General features: G+C 38.6%; 1 protein-coding gene across 1 annotated transcript; it reads right to left on the reverse strand.

Annotated features, from left to right (window-relative positions):
• Positions 1-8,745: 8,745 nt before the first annotated feature.
• pax1a (paired box 1a) lies at positions 8,746-13,381 on the reverse strand. Its single transcript, XM_010731277.3, has 5 exons — positions 13,125-13,381; positions 11,778-12,407; positions 10,597-10,730; positions 9,867-10,080; positions 8,746-9,322 (listed from the first exon to the last, which is right to left on the reverse strand). Exons 1-5 carry the CDS (start codon positions 13,126-13,128, stop codon positions 9,213-9,215), a joined length of 1,092 nt encoding a protein of 363 aa, XP_010729579.2. The 5' UTR covers positions 13,129-13,381; the 3' UTR covers positions 8,746-9,212.
• Positions 13,382-23,718: the final 10,337 nt, after the last annotated feature.

Consider the following 23,718-nt stretch of genomic DNA (forward strand, 5'->3'; position numbering starts at 1 on the left):
GAACATGTCAACCTTTACTGAAATATTGTGCAAAGGTAAAGGATCAATGTTAAATGTTGACCTGGACACACAAGTCTGTAAGCATGGAAAAAATTGTCTTGTTTCTGACTTTGAAGAAGCTCTTCAGCTGTGTTCTCTGCAGCTTGACTAAGCATACGCGCTTTCTTTACTAAGCTACTGAAATCCTCCTCCACAAGACAACAAAAAATGATTGTGTTTCTCATTATGGTTTAACACCATGACAGACAGAGTATTGGAGCTGAAAGACAGAGGGCTCACTAGACAATTGAATGCAATTTAAGCATTTCTGCAGAGGCCCACCTTGCTATTGTGGCTTGGAAGTGTGACTGGTGGTTTACTCAGTCTGCAGTGGAGGGTGATGACTGAGAGGATCTCCAGTACAGAGTAGCCACCCACATAGCATTGTATCTTGTCTGCACAGGAGTCCGATACGTATCATAAAAAGTCTCATTTTATTTTAGTTCATTTTTTTGTCTCAGTGCCCATAGCTTTTCTCACACTGATTCAGTTTGGAATGAAATGTATCTGTAACAATTATATATATGTTGGTCATTATCCGTATCTGTTTAACATCATTATCTCATGGTGTCATGACGGGTGTTATTTGACTTTAACTTTTGATGCACACACACATTAAAGTTAAAAACCTATGATATAGACAAGACCTCTGACATAAATGTTTCTTAAACAAGACTAACAATGTGTATAAATACTTATATTATGTGATATGACATTACACAATGGTATTAAGAGTATCAGCCAAATAATATTGGAAAACAATAAGCCTCCACTGAATACATATGTAGCGCCGACAACAATTTAACCGACAACAGGCATAGATTAAAGAAATAAGAAAAGGCATTTAAATAACATTTAATACATAATGACAAATGACAATTGACAACATATAAATGCTGCTTACACAATAATTTATCAGTTAATACAGTATACACAGCCCAACACCATGAAAGGGCGACTCTGCCTGATGACTACATTTTGCCCATGTGAATGAAGATTTGCATGCAGGACCTTTCCTTGTAATACTTGTTCCACCTCTGCTCTGCATGCAGCATACAGCTTTCTTGTTTTCTATGATAAGTTATTTTTTTTATTTCATGTGCCACTGAGGCAACTTTTTCATCCGTCAGTACTCAAATACAAAGCTTACGTTATTAGGCTCACCCATCATTTGCATTTGTATTTAAAAACTTCAGTATGAATACACGGTCTCACACACTACTGTACTGTGGTAATGATTCAAATAATAACAAGTATTCTCTTGTGTGGCCAGTGCGTTCTTCCACTTAAACGCACACTACTTCATGTCTTTCACGTATTTCCATAATGCCGTGATGTCATTTAATCTGTTTTTGGAGCTGTTCTTCCTTCCGTATGGAGAGGCTATATCAGACCATTCATTCAGTGTAAACCAATGTTTTCGCCATGCCAAATTAACAGCCACCCTTTGGGTCAATGCTGCCTGTGAGTGTTGAGATGGGAGAGGCGTGTCTGAGTGGGAAGCACCAATAACAGCAGCAACATGCATGGTTCTCCACAACTGGCTCCACTCCGTGTTCTTCAAAGGGCCTTTTTCCTCCCTCTCTCTCTCTCTCTTACTCCTGGTTTGTAGCTGCAGTTGACTGCAAGACAGACCGGGCTTGCCGGGCCTCGCTACGCACGAAAACAGACCAAACAGAAATCCTGTTTATGCCTGATGATACTGTCAATATGGGAAAGGTCAGACGGTTATGTACTATATATGTTTTATTTCATCCCGGATGTTGATAAAGTCAATGGGTCATGTTAGTTTGTGTTGATTTAGACAGGAGCCTGTCTTGGTCTTGGTTATCAGCCAACAAGTTCTTTAAAATCAGACAACTGATAGGGGCTGGCAGGTCTGACTGGCACTGTTGTCACAAACGGCAAGGGAGTGGCAGCCGGAGAGCATGCTCAAAACGGTGATTAATGGCAGCCAGCGTTGTTTACCTTTCACCTTTTGTTGCATTATCTCTTCAACACTTTGCATGGCGAGAGGATTCAGTTCTGGTCCTTGTTGCACATGTGCAATATTTAACGGAGCAACAGGTTCTGCATGTTTTAGACTTGCACTACAGACAGTGTGCTCTATTCCTGTTACCTCTGAATAATGAGGTGATACCCACAAACCACCCAAAAACTGGGTTAGTATTTGCTGAGAACAAACTGCACTGCACAATAAACTCTCTAAATTAGTGTGATGATGTTGCCTCACTCAAACTTTATATTTTTTCTTTTACCATTATAGGCCTCAATAGTTCATTTTGAACTTTATTTCAGGAAGTCCCATTGAAATCAAGAAAATTGCTCTTATAAAAGAGGAGTTGGGCACACAAAACAATCATTACAGATTTTTATTTTCAAGACACTGTTTGATGGTTACACACTCGTGAGCAACACGTTTACTTATTTTAAAAGTACTTATATTTTTTCACACATGGTCAATGATGAATAGTTCTAATCTTGCGATTATTTGAATTCTGGCAGAACAAAATGGTTATTTATTTATACTTTAAAATAACTTGGATCTGAAAATCTGTTGTACAAAGGTTTGTGTTGAGCTCACAGTATAATCACAGTGAGACGTGACGTGTTTTTATGCTGGTATTTCTTTTTTCCTCGCACGATAATAAACTTGTTTCATACTTAAGTTGACCCTGTGATGGAGAGCTGATAAATTAACAGTAGTAAACTACTTTTTTTCTTGAGACTTTTAAAGATATATTGAGTTTACAGTTATACATAGAATTTAATATATTATATTCAAACAAGTGAGGTTATGACTTCCTGGCACTAACTGTAACACTGATCCTCAACTGGAAGGTGTACAGATTGTATATAATCACATTGACATTCCAAATTGTAGGAAGTCTTTTTGGTCACTGACAAAAATAGAAAAGGGGAACTGAATGCCACTGAAAAGCACATACACTTACAGTATATGGCTGCTGTGTTCTGATATTCTATTTTTCTTTTTGGCAATATTTCTGTGTATCCAAAATCTTGTCCAGTAACTATTAAGAACACATCCGAGAGCCACACTCGTCTTTGTTACAATGAACACACACACTGCAGTTTATTATGAATCAATCCCAAGTACCCTGGTGCTACAAATACACTAAAGCACCCAATGTATCTTAATCCACGGCTGAAAATAGCCCCCAATAAATGCACTATTTACCCGTGTTTGAGTAATGTTTGCTAAAAACTACAATGCCCAGCTGTTAAAGAAAATTATTTTGCCTTTTTAAAGATTCATATCTTCAGTAGGAACAAATGTGCTGCGAGCCACAGACATTGGGGTTGGGGAGCCACAAGTGTTGAGAGACTAGATTAATGCATTTGATATTTTCACACAAAAAAATATAGAATACCACCAGTCCTGAAATTATAATAAAAAGAGAATACATTTTTTTTGTTAGAATTAGAGTTAAAAAGTGTATTCCAGTGTACAACATCAAATGAGTAAGAATGCAGTAAGAATTTTTTGGTCTTCTCTCTATACACAGAAACATCTATTTGCTCAAGTCAGAGATCCAACTGAGTTTCAGTCAGGATTTTCCAAACCAACAGACAGTATGGTGGTTTACCACTTACATTTTTGGGTAAAGAGTCATCATCTTATTATCACCTAATAAGAATTTGAGCCAAAAATTAACTTGAAGGCAACCCTTAAATCCAACACCGCATAGTTTTTTTGTTGGTAGCATTTGTGTGTGGCAACATTTAGCACAGTATATGTTTCAGCACACTTTAAATAAGTCACAGATGGGCAGCAGGGCAGAACATTAATTCTATCGTCTCCACAAATTAGAGAGGATCCTCTTGAACTGAGGACTGTCTCTCTGTCTGGGCACAGATCTTCACTAAAATAGACCTCCATTACAAAACTGCTGACAAATTTCCATAATGAAGGTCTGTATTTTGACTTTCCAGTAAAGAACTGCGCACCACTCAAGATGCTGATATTTACATACTGATTACTGACGATACACACAAATTACAAGCATTCTTAGTTTTACAAAAATATGCCTGCTTTCATGGCAACGTTTTCAAAGAGTGCATTTTAATTGTGTTTGCAAACATAATTTCATGCTCTTTTAGTCATCTGTATATAATAATCAAAGCTGGGCTCTGCAATTCAACGTGATCCTGTGGTTATTCTCTTTATTGCTGTATCGTTGTATCCTCCGTGGACCAAAAACAGAGGCGGAATCTCCTGAGAGCAAATGTGAAATGATACGTTTTCATTTAGAAAGCCAAATGTCATCATCATGTCTCTGTCCCTTTTGCTTTTAGAGCATCTGGTTGATGTGGTGAGCTGGCAAAGCAAGTAAGAACATGGGAGGGAGACATTTATCATCCTCTAGACTACAGAGCTGTAACTCTGCCTGCATGGAAATCCTGTGGACAGTCAGTGGAAAAAAAAAAATTCAATAGTGACTGCATTACAGGGATGACATCGTTACAGTCTGACTGCTTTGATTTTTTAGTTTTAGGTGGTAAAAATATGAATGCATCACTTACAAATTCATCATATAACAACATTGATCTTATTATCCTGCTCAGTCATTAGGAATGTTAAATGTCTTATAGTTTTTCTCTCTTTAGTTCATCTTAAATGCATCACATTCTGCCGTACAGTCTAAACAATAGGCTGGCAACTGTGGCCAGAATTTTAATTAATGACTTTGTTTCTTGCATGGTTGCCAAAAACTGATATCCTGCTTATCAAAGACCTTGACAAGATGTTTCAACACTGATTGCGTGCTCCATGTTACCACGGCTAGTCAATTCACTTGATGTATCAGACATGGGAACTGCCGACACGGACCTTCTTTTCAAAACTTGACACAATGCCAACTTGCCACTCTCCTTTTAAAAGGCTTCTCATGTATCTTTCTTTGCTTTTTCAAGACCTGTCTGGACTGCCATGTCGCCTGTCCTGAGATGCTCTCTTGTTGACTTTGAGTCATGCAAAGGCAGAAAAAGTGACTGAGTGAGTGAGTGACTCCTGGCCAGCCTGGGGTAGTTTCCCCCCTCAAAACAGAAAGTACAGATAATGTAAAATGTCTTAATTCATACCCAGCAAAGTGTCCAATGCATAAACTGAACTTTGGTCTCTAAAGGACACTCAATCCTTCTTGTACACACGGTAGACACTGATGAATTGTTACAGTTGAAGATAGTGGCGCCTGTTTTGGCTTAGGATTCTCTGTTACCATTTCGCTGCTGCTTGGATTATTAATAGTGCTTAATATCATATCCATTAGGATCAAGGAGGACAAATCTCCTACCCATCTCTCCAAGTATATGTTTAAGCTTGTGGCATTTGAGAATCCTTTCAAGTTTAAGTTGCAGAGGTAACACTCTCAAGAACCTGGAGATCAGAGCACCATACGGTGTTTAAGTCTGGGCATCTGCACACTTGTGTGTGAGCAGTTTCATTCAAGGTTTGGTGCGCAAAAAGTCCCATTTTGTCTCCCTTACCCACAAGCAGGTGTTGTTTTTCAGTAACATTTAATAGACAGGGAGAAATTAAAAAGGGGAATTATTTTTCATACATATTACAGATTCAATTATTTTTGCATAAATCTCTATTCATAACGCTGGACACCATTACAATAAGATGTTGGCAAAAAATGTTACGGTAATGATCAAAAATTGACTGAAATAGCTGTAAATATAAATAGTTACCCTGTGAAATTACAACATTATTAGAAAAAAAAGTAATGAAAAAGAAATGGCCCACTGTTTGTTAAAAACACAAAAATCTAATCCTAGTGGTAATTCTGGGATGCAAAAAGTGGCCTCGCTAGCATATTATCACCCATCTCAAAGCACACAGACAGAAATTTAAACAAATATTATGTATTTTTGCTCTGTATCAATAGGAAACAACCATCTAAAACCAGCCCACCTGCTGCCCTTCCTACACAGAGGGTCTGCAGAAGACGCAGTGGGGGGTATCACTTGCGGTCCTGATTGATGACCATAGGTCCCGCAGGAAGTAACCCCGCCACCATGAAGGAGTGTTTTCTGAACCCCAAGTGGTATCCGGGAAAACAGAACGACTCCAGTCAGGGAGCGTGTGTACTCATAGGCCATCTTAATGTTTGGATATACTGAGTCACTTGGGACTTTTGTTGCAAAAAGGGAAAAGAATCAACGACTGCAAAATGGAGCTCAGAGGGCAGACAAATTCCAGGGTGTATGCTTAAACTTTCTATTAAAACTGATCAGTGTGACACCTCAGTGCTTTGTGTTTTGGACTTTGTAGTATTGAAGCACCCTGTGAGTAACTTTCTGTGATCCTTTTTTAGAACCTGTTTAAAGGGTTTTCCAAAACAATTAAAACTCAAAAGATACCTCAGACCCAGAAACCCAGAAAACAGGTCATATATCTGATCATGCTGGATATGTGGACACAGTAGGTAAAATGTATTACCAAAGACATTTACATTTCAGGATACCACATCAGGAACATTTTTTAAAGGCCAACATGTTCAAAACCCATATTGTTATCTCTAATTTATATATAAAAAAAACATGTGTTGAAATCTTCCAAATATATATAGACCTGTAAATACACAAAGTCAGTGAGTTCAACATTTTGCAGTGAGAGAAGCCATAATTAACATTTGTTGATAGAGAAACAGAAGTGGAATGTGTTATTCATCTTCATTAATAAATACAGGGGGTCTCTAAATTGATCCTTCCTCCAGTCTCAGGGCTACTTTCAGTAACTATTAGGTGGTTTCAGTTTTTGTAGTACACACTTTTAAGATCAGAACCTCACAATTTTACCTTGAAGCTGATTAGATTTAGGTTAATCAGTGTTTCCAGTAATCAATAATTGAATTTCCCACATCTCATCTCTGTGGAAACCTAGCCAGAGAATTTCTTTGTCTTCATAAAAGGTCACACACACCTGTGTGTTTGGAGTTTTTTTGGGGGGGTAAATCATTTATAAAGACTTTTTGATACCAAAAAGGGAAGAACACTCTTCTATAGAAAACATATTGTTCTGTCTTTGCAAGGCATGAAAACACCCTCTCTCTTTTTTTTTTTACTTCCTGGTTGCATTCACACTGAAGGTACTGTTAAAAACCACAGAAATTCTCAATCTTACTCAACCAAACTGCACTGGGCCAGTCACCAAACCCCTGACCTCATGTGCATCAAGCGTCAACAGAGGAGATTTGGAGAAGAAGAAGATTTGGATGGAGAGCAAGCAGTTTGATGGATGTAAACTAGCATCGTAAAGTTTAATTACAAGAGTCATTTTTATTTGCAAGAGCTGAAAACTGGACAAATACATAACCTACAATAAATGTCAAAAATATGTTTAAATATTTTCATTCATTTTATTCATTCACCCCTTTATTGCTTCATTTCATTTTTGGTTCACAGTTGGGGTAAAATGAAATATTAAAAATGTAACTTTAAAGTTTAAATTAATGACAAACTGATATGAATTAGAACAAAATCAATAAAGGTTCTGATTTGTTCAAATCTAATTAATTTCAAAACTACTGAACTTGTTCAGTCTATTGTACACAAAACCGATACAACGAAATCGCTTTTTAAAACCATATTCAGCCAAGACGCAAACGCTTCATGTCACTGAAGGCCACACTTTAGATGTCGACCGAGTATATTCAGTATTTTTTTAAGGCGAAATAATACTGCAAAAATAATAATACCTTCTTTGGAAATGTATGTATGTATAAATAAATAAATTAAGCATAATTACTTTAGGTAGCATTATTGAACAGAAATCGTAAAACACAGTGTGTGTGTTTAGATAACCACCACAAATAACAACAGCTCATGGAAATGGTGAGATCAGAAAAACACATATTCAGTCTATGAAGCTGTGAGAAGACTTTTGATTTAAGCAAACAAGCCACAAGAATAAACTGTTTTAGAGCAGAGCCTAAAGGCCTCTATAGGAAAGTTGTATCCGGGGGAACTTGTCCCTGAGGCTGCATGTGTGTGGATGTGGACCGTCAGCTGCTCTCCTGTACACACCGTTCATTAACGTGCACGATCACATCTCTGATTGTAATCAGGGCAGGTATCAGTTACAACCGAGATAGCATCAGCAACGGCGCCCAGATTGTGCAGGAAGTGTATGGAGGTTATACTCGAAATTACTTGTAAGTGTCGCAATGACTCAGTATGTTTCAATCCCCTTTGACAGCCTTAGGGTTACACTTATTATATGATTAATTATAATGTGTTTTTATAGCCTCACTGTCAACTGAGCTGGTATCAAACATCCTTAAGAGAGAGAGTCTGTCAACTCCAGTTGGAAGACGCACCACTGTGATGAACCAAAAAGGTTGTTCAAACCTGTATGAAACTCAGCAGCGTAAAGAAAACAGGAACGAGACTAGCTGATTTTGGTAACGAGGCTCTCATTTGTTCTAACAAAACTGAAAACCACTTAAGTGAACAGAGAATTTCAATTTCCTCTTTCGTCTTTAAACTCACATCAGCGCCCTCATAAAAAAAAAAAAAAAAAACTTCCACGAATTAAACCAAACATACCCTTCCATGGATCTGTGCAGGAATAATATAAGCTACGACAACATATGGCATTTAAGAAAGCCTTTATTTTTGAATATTTACAATGAAATTATAAAAATATATAATTAAAGCTTTGGAAAATATTTTACATTTAGACAATTTATCTCTTTGTTCACATCATTGAGTCGGAGAAGAATCGAAATCATGGGCACAAATTAGAGATCACATAAAATAGGCCTGTGGCGGATTATAGAATAGTCCTTTGGTTTTTATAATAAAACATCAATGACTGACAAAAATGTATTTATTTATTTTTTTAAATCTTGCAGTCTCCAAAAGAGAATATAGTCTAGCAACATGGAATATTTCAATGGAGGAAAAAGAAACTATCAACCAATGAGGGGAAACACCGATACATCAATGCAAGCTTACATTCATATAGCCATGAAGGCCGACAAAGCTATACTGGTATTCATAATGTATGTGAATAGGCCTGTGTTTGGCTGTAAGCTACAAACACTTGGGTGGGAAACAAGCCATAACTGTTCAGACTTACTGTTGGAGATGTTGAAATGAGTTCAGTTAAATGGATCTGGTAATAAAAGTGGTATAAGTCCCGGTTATGACGATGAGGTAAGGTGACTGGGTCCATGCACACTGTTCAAGTCTTCATGTTGCTGCTGCTGCTGCTGCTGCTGCTTGCTCAGGGGACTGGGCGGTTTTCTGTCTCCTGCACAACACATGGAGAAATACAGTTGGCCTGTGCATGCAACTCCATCGTCAACTTATGATTTACTCCCCGAGATGAATGCATTTAGCGCGAGCTAGTCCGCCCACGAGTTAGAGCATATCTGTCCTGAAGAAAAACACACTTATTAACGAGGACTCTCTTTTTAAAAAAAAGAAAAAATATTTTCTTCCATTTTATGCGCGTAAAATCTCCTCAGACACATGGCAAACATGATGGTGGCCAAAACTGGAAGGTCAGTATTTAATAATTGACATGTAATTAGGCGTCATTTGGGATTTAGTAAATGTTTACACTCGTTGCGGTCATTGCTTATTGCGAAAACGTGTGCGCAAGAGAACGGCACGAAGATGGGAGAGAGACTACGGTCCTAAGTTAATAAAAGTTGAGATGGTGAACAGGACTCAATAATAATAATAATAATAATATATAATAATAATAATATAATAATAAATAATAATAATAATAATAATAATGATTCAACACATCTGTCATCACATTAACCCGCCCCCCCCCTTCTATCTACCTTCTCGGGCCTGGTGCTTGAAGGTCATCGGCGAGTGGATCTCCCCTGCATGCATGCTCATCCCGCTGCCTGGGTGGGACAGGGCCGGGCTCTGCGGCTGCCAATGGTGGTGGCCCGGGGCCACATAGCCGCCTGCAGGCCCACTGTACACCCCGTACTGGTTGGTGGGAGAGTATGCGCACGCCGAGACATAACTGGACAGGGTCGAGGAGGGCTGCAGGCAGACAGATAAGACATGGACAAAATAAGCCCCAAAACCTCAAACGCACAGCACGTATAATTGTATGTGACAGCGACATGTGGCCTACAGCAGTGGGTCTCAAAGACGGTGTCTGGTTGGATTAAAAGAAGAAGAATACACGGGATTCACTGGAATTGGGTTGAGCGTAAATGAAACTATACAATAACACACAGCTAGGTTTCCTCTGTTTGTCCTGAAACAGAAGTAAATGAACAGTGATAAAACTCTTGGGAGTCTCAGGGGTAAAATCTCATCAAGCTGAGGTCTGTGGCCTTATGTGACTCTGCTTGAGGGTCGGTGATATGGACACTTCTCACAACTTTGCCACAGGCCTTTGGAGCGAGAGCAGTAACTTACTGAAGGCCTCTGCTCATTTGGGCACTAAAACTTTAGACTGTTTTTAAAGAAAATAAAATGGGGCGATAAAGTCAGACTTGTGCAAAGCTAGTGTAGAAACGTTACAGGCTGTACATACACAAATATGTTTACCTGTGCGTATTTTATGTCGGCGTCAATGGCTGATTTGTCGATCCCGTTGACTGCGTGAGCCGCGGGAAAAGCTGCTCTGTTGACGCTACTCCACTCCTCCATTTTTGGTGGATATCCATCAGTCCCAGCAATGGCTGATTTAGAAAACAGTAACTTCATGTCAGAGACGTATAAAAGGCAACATAGCTAATAACAGTACAGTCCCATTCAGTGCTATAATTGATTATGTAAATTATAGAAACGTTTGAAGTGCTTTATGCAAAAGTATGTCTGGGCTATAAAACATGTTTGATTTTCAAAACAGCTGGCCTATCAAAAATCCCTTTTCATACACAAACATATAATTTAATATGATGTCCTTTTTTATATTTAATATGATCTAAATGTTTACAACTATTTATAAAGTGCGAAGCTGTCTGCGTGTTAAAAATAAAAACAGGCCCTGCTTTTAATTGGATTCCATTTAAAAATACAAAACAAATAACAAAAAACGATAACGTTGAAAGAAAACGACAGCAGCTTATTATAAATATTGTACTCTTATTTAATAATTTATATTAAAAATTGTTTAGATTTATCCTGCCCAATACAGCCCTGTATTATATATGTTACGTTTACGCACGTGTGTGCGTAAAAGAAGATTTTCGTATAATTAGGCTCACATCTTTGAGCTATTTAAATCAGAAAAAAATAATTAAAAAATAAAGAATTATTTATAATTTACACACATGTTGTTTAGATTATATATTGGCTATCGTGGCACAAAAATACAGTGGTCCAGACAACTTAGTATCGGATAAAACGCTGAAATGAGGACCAGAGGGGCAAAGAAAAATGCCTGTTATGACTACTTGAAGGATTAGGGGGGATATAGCAGGTGAGCAAAGTGTTTGCAAATGCATCATCCCATGAAAAGGCCCATTGAGAGTGGACTTAGTGCTTTCTGGCTGAATGGTGAAATGGAGGCCTGTACAACTTCTAATGGACACGTTGTCCTGCCTGCTGCCAGAACAGGTTGTACGGCGTAATATGACAATCCATCATGCAGAATAACACAATAATAACCAGCTGGGCTCATTTGTTAAACTCTTATTCGAGGACAGGGAGAGCTGGAGGCTTACACGCGTGGCGCAGAGGCCTAAGATTTCTCACAGAGCAGAAAGTGATTTTGTTTTCCTCACCTGCAGGATCCATGAAGGCTCGTATACCGAGAATGTTGCTGACGGTGTGCGCAGAAGGCCAGGCCCTGGATATGCTCATATGTCCAGCCGTCACCGGTACTCCAGGAGGGCTGCCCATTTTAGTGCCAGTGGGCGACATGGTGTTGGGGTAGGAATAAGGGTATATGTGGTTGTAGGAGAGCCCGGCCTGCGCGGAGGCTTGCTTACTGCTCTCATACTGGTTGGGCTGGGAGAGATTTCCAATCTTGTTGCGTAAAATCCTACTGATCGAGCTAACCGACGGGACATTGTACTTGTCACAAACTCCATCTGCCAAAAGTCTGTCCCGAATCTCCCAGGCAAAGATACCGGGGTCGCTTTGTTTGTATTCCCTGATATTTTTCACCACGTTAGGCGTCGTGACCCGTGGTTTGCTTCCACCGATGGCACCGGGTAAGATGGAGCCCGTCTCGTTGTACCTCGCCAAAATCTTGCTCACGCAGCCGTGGGAGACTCGGAGTTGCCGGCTTATATCGCAGGGTCTGATCCCGAGTTGAGCCAGCTCCACTATTCTTAACCGTATGGCATTGGGCAGAGGTCGCCCATTGACGAACACGCCGCCTAACTGGTTCACCTCTCCATAGGTTTGCTCTGCGGGAGAACAGAAATACACAGATCATACATTTACACTGCAAGACGTGAGTACATGTGTGTCTGACAAACTCTAGTGAACAAAATACGCTGTCATCATGTCGTCACTGTAAGGCAGTGATTCTGCCACAAAATATAATTCCATCAAATAATTGTTTATTAATTAGATAACTTCAAAAAGTTCAGCTTGCATCTGTTTGACACGAGCTCCTGTAAATCACACCATAAACTGAGCTTCCAAAGTTGTATACCATGTGTCAGTCTACACACACTGGTAACTTCTGTTTAATAATCGCTATTTTACAACTTTAAAAAACGTGTGTAAATTGTCTGGGTTTACTCTCCACAATCCCTACGAACACAGCAAAAAAGAAAAAGAAAAAAGAAAACAACATTGAACATGGCGAGCTTGAGGATTTGACACTCGAGAACTCTTCAAAGACACACTTTTCATAGGATAATTGGTGGTGTGGTTCCATTTAAGATTTTAAAGCTTTAAAACAGACAACAAGGCCGGCTGAATTAAGATGGAAAAATCCAGCATGAAATAAACTTGACAAGCTGTCGCCAAAGGACACTCTTCATTTGCACATAATCTGAACTTGGAGGGGGGAGAAAAAAAGAGCTTATTTCTGTCTTTACGCAAGCGTGGTGAGTCTGGATACGCTTCCATAACATCCCTTCCAGTGAAGCATGCGGATGGTAATGCAGGCTTACCCATTTGCCTATATGTTTCGAGATGCCTGGAAATGTAGGTGCCCCTTCAAATGGCTGAATGCGTCCGAAGCGAAGGCAGAGAACGAAGGGGGAACGGGAGGAATGAGCCCCAGAAGAGGAAAAAAGGAGACCTCTTAAAATCTCCTCCGAGTGCAGCGCGCCCCCTTCTTTTTTTGGAAGCGAGTGACTGCAAGGTACAATGGCACAAAGTGATCTTCATCCGATAAAAGCAAATTGGAGTTATCCCGGGGAGTCCGGAGTTCGGTGGAATTAATTTGACGCGTCGTCCACGTCAATCTTCGCTGTTATACGCCGAGCCTCTGCTTTGGTTTCATTGGTCGTTCTGCGCTGGAAACGCTGTCAGCCAATGCAAACCCCATCCGGTTGGAGCCGTGCAGCCTCCCTGAATATTTTGCATAGGGGAAGTGGCAGAAAGGGAAGCGTTTCATCCAACATGCAGCCTTCTGGTAAGGACTTATACATCGTAGGAGATATATGGGATGACAGTAGAGAGTACTTGGACTGGTTGATGATGTTTTCAGCTTTAAGATTAAGTTCCACCACTATTTTGTTTTATTTATTTATTTTATATACAGCTGGCATATATTATAAGTTTGCCTCACATGGAGTGGAATCATTTTAAGGGTGTAATTAAATTATTAAATTGCACCAATCAGCCATTTAGCTGATAACTCATATTCATGGTGGTTGTGATGCTTTGGAAATTGTGTTTTTAATTACTTACTGTACTGGCTTCGTATAAAACATCTGTGAGCTCATGGTCTGTGGTGTGTTTGTAAATGGTTCTGAGCAGTTTAGTGAATAACATTTTTTTTTTTAAAACGTAGAATTTATTCAGAATAGAAAAAAACACCAATACACATAAAAATATGAACTGCATAGATATAACTATGGCATCTTGGCTAGTCCTATAAAATCAATATTTGTATGCTTTCCATTTTAATAAACTATATTTTATATATATTTTTTAAGTGAGCAGTGTTGGACATGATCCTCCAGAATCGTCAATAAGAGCAAAAAGGGGAGTATTGCACACAAGCAGCCTGAGTCTTTTTATAAGCCAGTGTTAGAGCATCAAACATGGGAAGGGGCTCATGTAATCGATACCTCTGTAGATCGCAGCGCTCCCAGACTATGGGGATATCGACTGGATGCCAGAGACATGCATTATCACAGCATGTTTTCGGAGTTTCCTGTGCAAGTTTAGAAGGTATCGTTTATAAGCTCGCAAAACGTTACTTGTAAAACTTAACTGTCGACCCAATGGTAACAAGGTGCAGTGTCCTTATTCCCTCACTACCACCACCACCACCACTCCTCTCCTCCCGGTCTCTTGGCCAATTCAACATCCAGATACGAGAGCAGGACACATGGAAAGCATCAGGTTAGGTCAGAGGAGCAGAGGAGTCTTGGTGCTGGAGAAGTTAGATACTGGAGATGGACTTCATTTTTTTTATCTTGAAGGTTTAGTTTATCAGGATACAAAGTGAACACTTGCATGTATGTTGCAGCATGGCGCAGGCACACTGGAGGAAAATGATTAGTATTAATTATTGTATGAATAAGTGGTAGGTTATTTAAACTCTCTCTCTCTCTCTCTCTCTCTCTCTCTCTCTCTCTCTCTCAGCTTGCAGGACTCCCCTCATCTGGACACCGTAGGAATTGCATGTTTTTGTTGCTTTTTGTTGTTGTTTTTTTATCAGCAGCACACTGTCTTACTTTTTTTTGATGACTCGTGCACTATTTTCGGGGTAGGTAAACTCTTTTCTGAACGTTTCAAGTGTATCTGTATTTAATACGTATAGGAAAATGAGGAGGTGCACTTTGATCTACGCCTTGTATAACTGATGTACAATCCTCCTCAACCAATCCGCTTTATCAACTCACACATTACATAATTCACCATGTGTCTGTCATGTGTTATTCCACTTATAATTATTAAATGTTTCCCTCAGCTTGATTTTCTTGTCTTCATTTATGCATCACTAGGCAATAATTATTTTTTATAATATAATGTAATTCCATTTAACGATGATAACGACTGATAAACTTGCTTTTAGATATAAAAAAAGGTCTTCGTGTCGTAGGATTAACTTACATGCAAAAGTCAATGTAATCCATTTATCGTACCAATGAAAGTGAATTCGCATGACTTAATAGTTCTTGTTTTTTGGTTTTTCTAATGACCACTCTCCTTTGCAAGATTGATATATTAAAATTGGCACAGTTTGTGCTAGAGACAATTTACCGTTTTTTATTTTATTTTATTTTATTTTATTTCCAAAGTTCAGATGGTTTAAAAGCTATCAAAAACAAAAATGTGCGCGGCACCAGATGGACTTTTTTTTTTTTTAAATACAGTGGTCGGTTAGATAAACAGTAAAGATCCACATGAAAATATAAACGATCTTGGTACTGGAACATTTCTGTATTTTCCTAAATTATTTTTGAATGATTTTCTCTAATGCGTTTTAATTGATCCACATGAACGTTGAAAAGTAAATAATGAGATAAATGAATATTAATAAGAAAGAAAACACGTTTGCACATTCATCAGGTGTTCGCTTTGCAACCGTCTCTTAGGGTTTGTCATGTGTGACTAAACAAAAACAATCTTAAACTCTCTTTTTTTTTCCCACAGGATCCAACGTGTATTCATACAATATATGCCCACATAAATACAGTCCTGTAAAGGCAAACACTAAACGCACACTCCTTAATATTTCATTTGAGAATTTAATGGTGGGTGACGCATAATTACTCAGCTATATATCCACACCACTGACTCATGTTGTCATTATTGCTGAAATATTCCTATTTTCAGCTTCGAGGTGCAGAGCCGTTTCGTCAGGGGGTCTTCAAACTCCACACAAACTCAACACATGTCAGATTTCTATCTTTAAACGACATTAAAGTCGCCGTGCACGTCACAGAACACTGTGTAAGTAATGGGAGGACATTTTAAGGCTGGGAGTGCAAATGAAATGATTCATATTGTGGTAACAGCTTCTCGCAGATTAACATGCAGCTATATTGATGGCTGTTCTGTCTAAGATCATATTTCCACTCATTTTAATCGCATTAGGCCCACTGTTGGTGGATGAATATTACTGCTGCGAGGTTTGAGCGTTTCATGCACTTTTAAAAAGAACACACACATTTTTACTATCGATTCTTTTTCTCTCTCTCTCTATTTTGAGTGGTTTTAATGAGACTGACGCCAAAAAGCAGAGGATTAATTCATATTTAATTTAATTTAACTTCCATGTTCAGTCTCCATATCTGGTGCGTAATTCAGGTACGATGAGGTATTATTTGTAATCTATTTAAAATTCTTAAATTCATATTAAAAATGCTGAAATAAATCAGCTGCTGCTCAGACACTTTTTTACTGACGTTTGTGTTTCGTTTAAAACAGATTGAACCATCCTCTCTGTTCTATAGACAGAAATTATTTTTCTTTAAAAAATGGTTTAATTCCATATTTTATTCCTTGTCCCTTTGTGGGCATTAAGATAATTAATAGCCAACAAACAGACGCCGGTCTTCAAAGAGTGAACATTCCTCCTCCGGATCAGACACAAGTTAACTCATCCGATCGACACCTGACACCCGCAAGGTGTACCGACCCCCGTCGGTAAATATTGGTGTTGGTTTTAGGTGTCATCAAAGGATTGACTTCCTTAAGTGTGCTTTGTCTTTAAAGTCTTAAGGCGAGTTTAAAGTTCCATTTCTCATTGTCTCATAGGGGGCTGATCACGCGAGTGTGTAGAGTTGTGCTGGAATTGATTATTTTGTTGATCTCCCTGGTTAAAATACACTGATGTCACTTTATGAACTGCTTAGTAAATGTTAAAAGAGCTGAAATCAATCAATGGTACCTGCGTACTTTGCAGTGTGTGTGTGTGTGTGTGTGTGTGTGTGTGTGTGTGTGTGTGTGTGTGTGTGTGTGTGTGTGTGTGTGTGTGTGCAGACAACACACACCACAGGCTTCTTGGCATGAGAACTGCAAAAATAACTAGTAGTTGTGATGCTTCAGGTTCAGTTAGTAGTGTGGACATCATCTTCACATCTCTCATCAGGTGAACACCAAAATCACGACAATCAGATAAATCCCTCTCTTATTTCAACAAAAGCAGAATCTGTATATATTTTGCTGACATGGTTTCAATTTTCTTTCCACAACTGGATGAACCATAGTGTTTCATTGAAGAGTGTTTTTCTTTTTTTTTCTTTTTTGGGCTACGGTTTTGATTTAGTGTTTGTGAGTTTTGGGATCTCATTCCTCAGTATGGAAATTGTTAGACTGGGTCCAGATTGTGTGTATCTAGCACATCAGGAGCAACACGAGGCTACAACTTTAAAACAAAGGAAACCTCCTGCTTCTATTTCCACAAAGACCCAAACAGTAGGCAAAAACAAACTTGCATTTGCTACCTGTGTCTGGTGTTTGGGTGCACACAAATGGCGCAACTGGACATTTGTAGAAGCTAAGCAGCTATTCTGACCCTCACCTATTTTAAAATATATATTTTCTGTGACCTTAACCCCAATGCATTAAACCTAAGGTTTCACATTTAGTCCAAACAGTAATAAGCTCTTGTTGCTCATTATTAGGAAGGAATCAATGTTTATCCTGTTGAAAGCCAACCAAGCCCAACCTGTAAAGACGCACACCAATTCCATGGTCAAGTAGACCCCCACCCCTCCTCCTCTACAAAATAAGATTTGTCCACTCCTATCTGATTCAGAGGTAGTGATGTGTAGTTTCTTTGTGCTCCTGCTGGTGAGGTTCTGCAAAAGGAGCCTTGGAAGGCAGCAAGCTCAGTTCTTTTATAGCCACAAGACCCACTCTAAGCTGCAGAACACGCCTAATGAGGGCGTGCAGCGGTGCCATGTGAGACATGCCAGCTTTTACCAGGCTGAGTAATTGCTTGTGACCTTCTCTAAACACGTCTCATGTGTCTTCATGTTCTGCGTGTACTTCTAATTGTTACATTAAGGGAGATGCCTGTGGATTATGCATGCACTTTGACTCTTTTTGGAGAATAGACAAATAATATCTCCTTAATATCTCCTACTAAATCTGTAGGGAGGCAAAGTGTCCTTTTGGTTTTCTTACTGTTGACGTCTTGTTTACTTTTACCTCTACTTACTGTTATCATATTTTAAAGATTATATACTATCAAAGCTACAACGCATGATTCAAATAGTGGCACTTATTTATTACACCCCTACATAAATATACATCACCGAACAACAACTGCTCTGTCAGAAAAGGGTGGTTCTAGTTTGTTTTAATTTCATACCACTGGCTGTCCTTGGGAATCCATAACAACTTTGTTGTGTGTTGGGGACAAATCTGGTTTTCATTTAAAGTGGAAACATATTAGGAAAATACAAAGAACTTTTTTCTCTCTGTTGCTGCGATTCAACACGCTGTCACCAGAGACTGTGAACTGACTTGAGTGTTAGCGTTCATAGACTGACCTCTGATCTGGAATGATCTATTGTGGTCATATTCACGTTTTGTTTTTGTTACCTTTTGTTGGAACTTACACATATTTCATTGATTCTTAATGTAAACTTCTGCAAAAGAGCAGTAGCAGTCAAGCGGTCTAATGCAGGCTTCCTCCTTTTTGGAATAATAATAAAAAACGGATTTTGGTGGAAAAAGGATGTTGGTGACCGACTAACAATAATAAATACTCCTGCTGAGCATAAATGGTGCATCGCCTAAGAATTAAATCTGATTAGTTTCAAAAGATGTTGTAATAACATTTCTGAGGTGAAGAAGCAGTAATATTCTGTGACTTCAGGTGTTCCTGCACCTCTGCTTTGGTGTTGACAATGAGTCAGTACATATTTAAGTAAGTGTAAGAAAGTATTGAAAGAGCATCACGACTGCATCATAGAAGCGGTTTCTTCTGGAAGGCTGTTAACAGTCATCTCTATCACTGAAAAAAGAGGCTGCCTTTATCGTGATGCACTTAATTAAGATGAAAGTGTGACTTCTAAGAGGAGGCAGCAACCATAAATTCAAGAAGATGATGATCTCTAATGGAAACAGAAAAGATAACTCAAGAGTATCACATGTTAAGCATCTGCTATCACACCGGAGTCAGCACAATAAAGATTCGAGGTGTGACCTCTTTATCAGACATGGCTTTAACTGACCATCACAATCTTAATAAAAAATCAAGTGATGACAAAGTGATGCATGCTAAATTAAAAAAAGATAGTATTTTACTTCCTATAAATAAATCTCCAAAGGAGAAATGTAATATAAGGTGCCATTGTTTAGTCTGTCAGATTCATAGATTACAGGCTGAATGAATCACCGGAAAGAATAATGTCTTTTCATTCTCCCAAACTATTTCTTATGAAATTGTGGCACAATGTGTTATCTTATCTATGTTTTTTAATCATATATTTATATTAAATAAATTGAAATAAGTCACTTTTTATTGTTTCTATCTGAATGTTTTCACCGCAACTGTCCAGATTGTTATTCTATATATACATTAATTAATTTATTTATTTTTAAAATGTAATGCTGTTGTTGTTGTTTATTTAGTTGGTCTGGTCTGCATTACCATATTTTTCTTTCTTTTTTTTATTTTTTACATTATCTGTGTTTGGATCAACTGTGTTTTAGAGATAGGATGAACCTTTGCCATGTTTTACGCCTGTGCCCTGAGAATCATAGCCTTCCACAGAGCTCCATGATAATCAAATTGTGTAAAAGGATGATGAAGAGCACCCTCTATGGCCATGAGAGGAATAGTCCTGCATGTTTGAGACAAATTATAATTTGAAGCCAGAAAGCTAATAAATGTTTTCATGTTATAAATCATCTTTGGGTTACGATAAATGTATTGTTGCAGTTTGATGTAATCAGTTAAAGATAAACCAAAGGATCACTCTGATCAACCCAGGAATGTTGTAAATATTGTTCTTGTTTTGGGATAGGGTTGGTTAAAACATATCAGAGGGCTGAAAACGGAGAACAACACCTGCAGCAGGGACTGACTCTTATAAACTTCATAGATTATTGAAAAAAAAACCTTTCTAATGGGGTTTACTTGCTGACAGGGCTGCATAAGTACTCATTTGCGTTGTTACTACATCATTAACACTCATGCTCACAGTCTATCCAGTCTGTTCAGCCAGGCATTATTACATGCACCTTTTATACTCCCATGCTTAGTTGTTGTTTGGCAGTGGAATTTCGCTGGACCGGGTCTGTTGTCAATTAAGAGGAGGAACCTTAATTACTTTTGGAGCACTTCAGACTGCATCCACGGCTGCTGCTGATTCATGCCTGCCCTACTTGGAAATCAGCCCAGGGAGTCAAAAACATGAGGTCACATGTGGAAATTGACAGTAAACTTGTATTTTCAATTCACAAATCTGCTGTAATGTTTATGATAAACTTTTGACTCTGTGTTGTCTCTCAGAGGACACCTTACTTAGCCTTAAATTAGTCTCTGCACTTAGATAAATCTTTGAGACACCTGTAATAATAGTAAACGTCAAATTACCCTCTTTGAGCTGTAAATCCAGTCGTGTGTCATGCATCGCAGTTGTGGTGTAATTCTCTGCTTCTAAGCCTCAAGAATGCCAGATCCATAATGGAAAAGTCTGCAAAGGGACATTCAAGGCCTTCTATTGGAGGCAGTGTGATATCGTTTTCCGCCAAACCAGAAATCAAGGCCTTGGACAGGCCTTTTTTATGTCAGGGATAGGGGTAGTGTATGTTTTCTGACAGTTGCTCCTTTTAAGATTAATGGGCTTATGAAAACCGTGTGTCTTCTTCCAAAAGCCAAGCTCAATATCAGTCAATGTTACCAGCATAATCGTGCCGTCCTGACAAAGAAATCCTAAAGACAGATTGAATATTGATGTCACAACACAGGAGAATCGGAATCAGTGTCTTTATGTGTGTGTGTGTAAGTGTATGTGTACAGAATGAGGGCTTTGGCAGCCATACTGGATTTGATTTCTTACTTATGGGATAAAACACATGCCAGCTAACTAATGTGAAGCTGCTTTTACACAAAGACTTTCATATTTATGATGCAACAAATTATACTGGAATCAACAAAGCTAAAATCTATGCTCATGAACTTACTAATAAGGCAGAAAACCACACAATCTAAAAACCCAGTGAGCTCTTCTTCTTCTTCTAGAATATGTAGAGGTGCTGGGATCTATCCTTGTACTCTATCAGTGCACTGACCTCACTGAACCACAGCCAGATGCTCATAAATACATTCCCTTATTTCTACCCTTGTGTGGATGCCAGTTGGGCCGGGAAGTGGGTTTGTTTTGGGTGTTCTCAATATATTCCAGCCAGAGCCGCACTTTCACGTTTCTCATAAGAGAGCTGTGCTGACTTCCTGAAATGCATATGTATTCCTGCTTGTGGTCGTCTGTCATGGTGGTGATCTGTTGAAAGCTGCACAACTCCAGTCCAGTGTCTGCATAATGGAGACTTGTTTGTCCCAACACCCATGGATTAATCAACTGGACGTGTCTCCTCCGTGAATTGTAGTGTCGTACTGTGGGAGTCCACATTCAAGAGTGTAAACGTGAAAACTGACTCCAGACCCTGGTTAAGTGAGCAGTTAAGCCTACGTCGACCAATGTCAGAAACTCAACCCACATGATTACTTTTTGGTCACATCTGGACACACTGCCTTTCAGCTTTCAATATATGTATGTGTGTTTTACAGTTTGCAGATATTTCAGGAATCCTTCATGTCTCTCATCAGCTTTCCATATTTAGAAAGAATAAGCATATGCCTTTTAAAAGCTAATTATGTAGCATTAACAAATTAACCGCGTTGAGTACAATCCAGGCTTACAGTGTGGGGTGGAGATCACTTCAACCTACAGCAAAGGAATGGGGGACCTTAGCTCACTCATACTGGTGGTGAAATGTCTGACATGTTTGCGCTGAGTAGGGACAGACAGGCCTGCAACCAAGCCTGGACTTGCTGGCCAAGAAAAAGCCCCTCAGCTCCCCCATTTTCCTTAGCATGCCCCTTCCTGAATGAATGTACTGGCTCAGCTTGCATACTCAGTTGCCGGGTTCACCATAATAAGCAAGTGAGTGAGAATATGTAACTACTGTATGTAAATCTACTTTTACCATCTGTTTGTATTGTTGAGGCCATTAATGACTGTACATGTAAATATAAAAGAAAATCCATATGCGTGAGCAGAACAGAAGGCAGCTGGCAGAAAATACATTGTGTGTATAAAATAGATAAAAGCAGTGGAGGGGGAAGAACAGGGAAGGTAAACTGTGGTCAAACTAGAAACATGAGACAATAGGGTACTGTTCATGTGATAAAACTGAGACTGAACTGCAAATAAAAGAACAGTATGAACTATTTCATTGTGCGATGTTTTGCCTTTTTTAAAATTGTTTTGTTGTTTGTCTGGTTTTCTTGAATGCAGCCTTGAAATTGTTTCAGTTACAGTGGTGGAAGAAATATCCAGATCATTTATCAAAGTAAACATGCAAAAAGCCTAAAGCAATATCAAAACGCTCCATTAAAAATTTGTCTTGCATGAAAAATCCTGCTTAAGTAAAAGTACATAAGGATTAGGAGCAAAATGTCCTTTAAGTATCAAGGTACAAGTACTTGTTTCATCCCCATGACTGATATATTGTTACATAAGGCATTATTAGATTATTAATAGTGATTTACAGTGTGTAAGCAGTATAGTTAGCTGGTTGAGATACAGCTAGTTTTAAAAGGACCAGGATTCAGTGGCATTTAGGGGTGTAGTTGCTGCATTTCGAACTCCATACTTCACCTGCTCCTTTCTAGCATGAAGGAGAAATTACGGTCGCTGTGAAGAACTAGAAAAACACGTTTGTTCTGGGATACTGTAGAAACATTAAGCTTCAAAATGGTGGACCTGTGGCATCTGTAGATATAAAAGGTTCATTTAAGGTCTCTGTTATGCATATTATATTCCATTTCTGCCACGTTCTGTAAATAGAGCCCCCTAAATCTTACATAATGGACCTTTTACTACTGTATACAGTTAAGTATAGTCCAGTGGTTTTCATCCTAGGGGTTGTGCCCCTTTCTACAGGGTCTCAAGATAAATCATAGGGGGCGTGAGATGATTAATGGGGTATGAAAGAAGGAAAAATAAATTCTAATACACACATCTGTATTCATTTTTTTGGAATTTAGATAGAATGTTTACTTTGTTTCATGAAATATTGGATAATATATCTCTTTGGGCATTAGACTGTTATTCAAATAAAACCATGTGAGAAGTTTGGAGTAAAAATCACTAGTTGGTGGAACTGCTAACCACTCAGAAATGTTACCACAGCTTCACACTTCTTTTCTGTGGAAAGTCACAAGCCAAAAAGGTTTGAAATCTCTGGTTTAACAATGTGTCATATTTTATAAGCAATGGATTAGAAGAATTAGAAAAGGGAAATACTGAAAGTAAAGCACATGTTCATCATACTTGTACAAATGTCCTACTAGCCATTTAAATTTTTTCATCAATCCAGTAATCATTTACTTATTTAGCT

The sequence above is a fragment of the Larimichthys crocea genome, chromosome XXIV, assembly GCF_000972845.2.
Source record: "Larimichthys crocea isolate SSNF chromosome XXIV, L_crocea_2.0, whole genome shotgun sequence".
Lineage (NCBI taxonomy): Eukaryota > Metazoa > Chordata > Actinopteri > Sciaenidae > Larimichthys > Larimichthys crocea.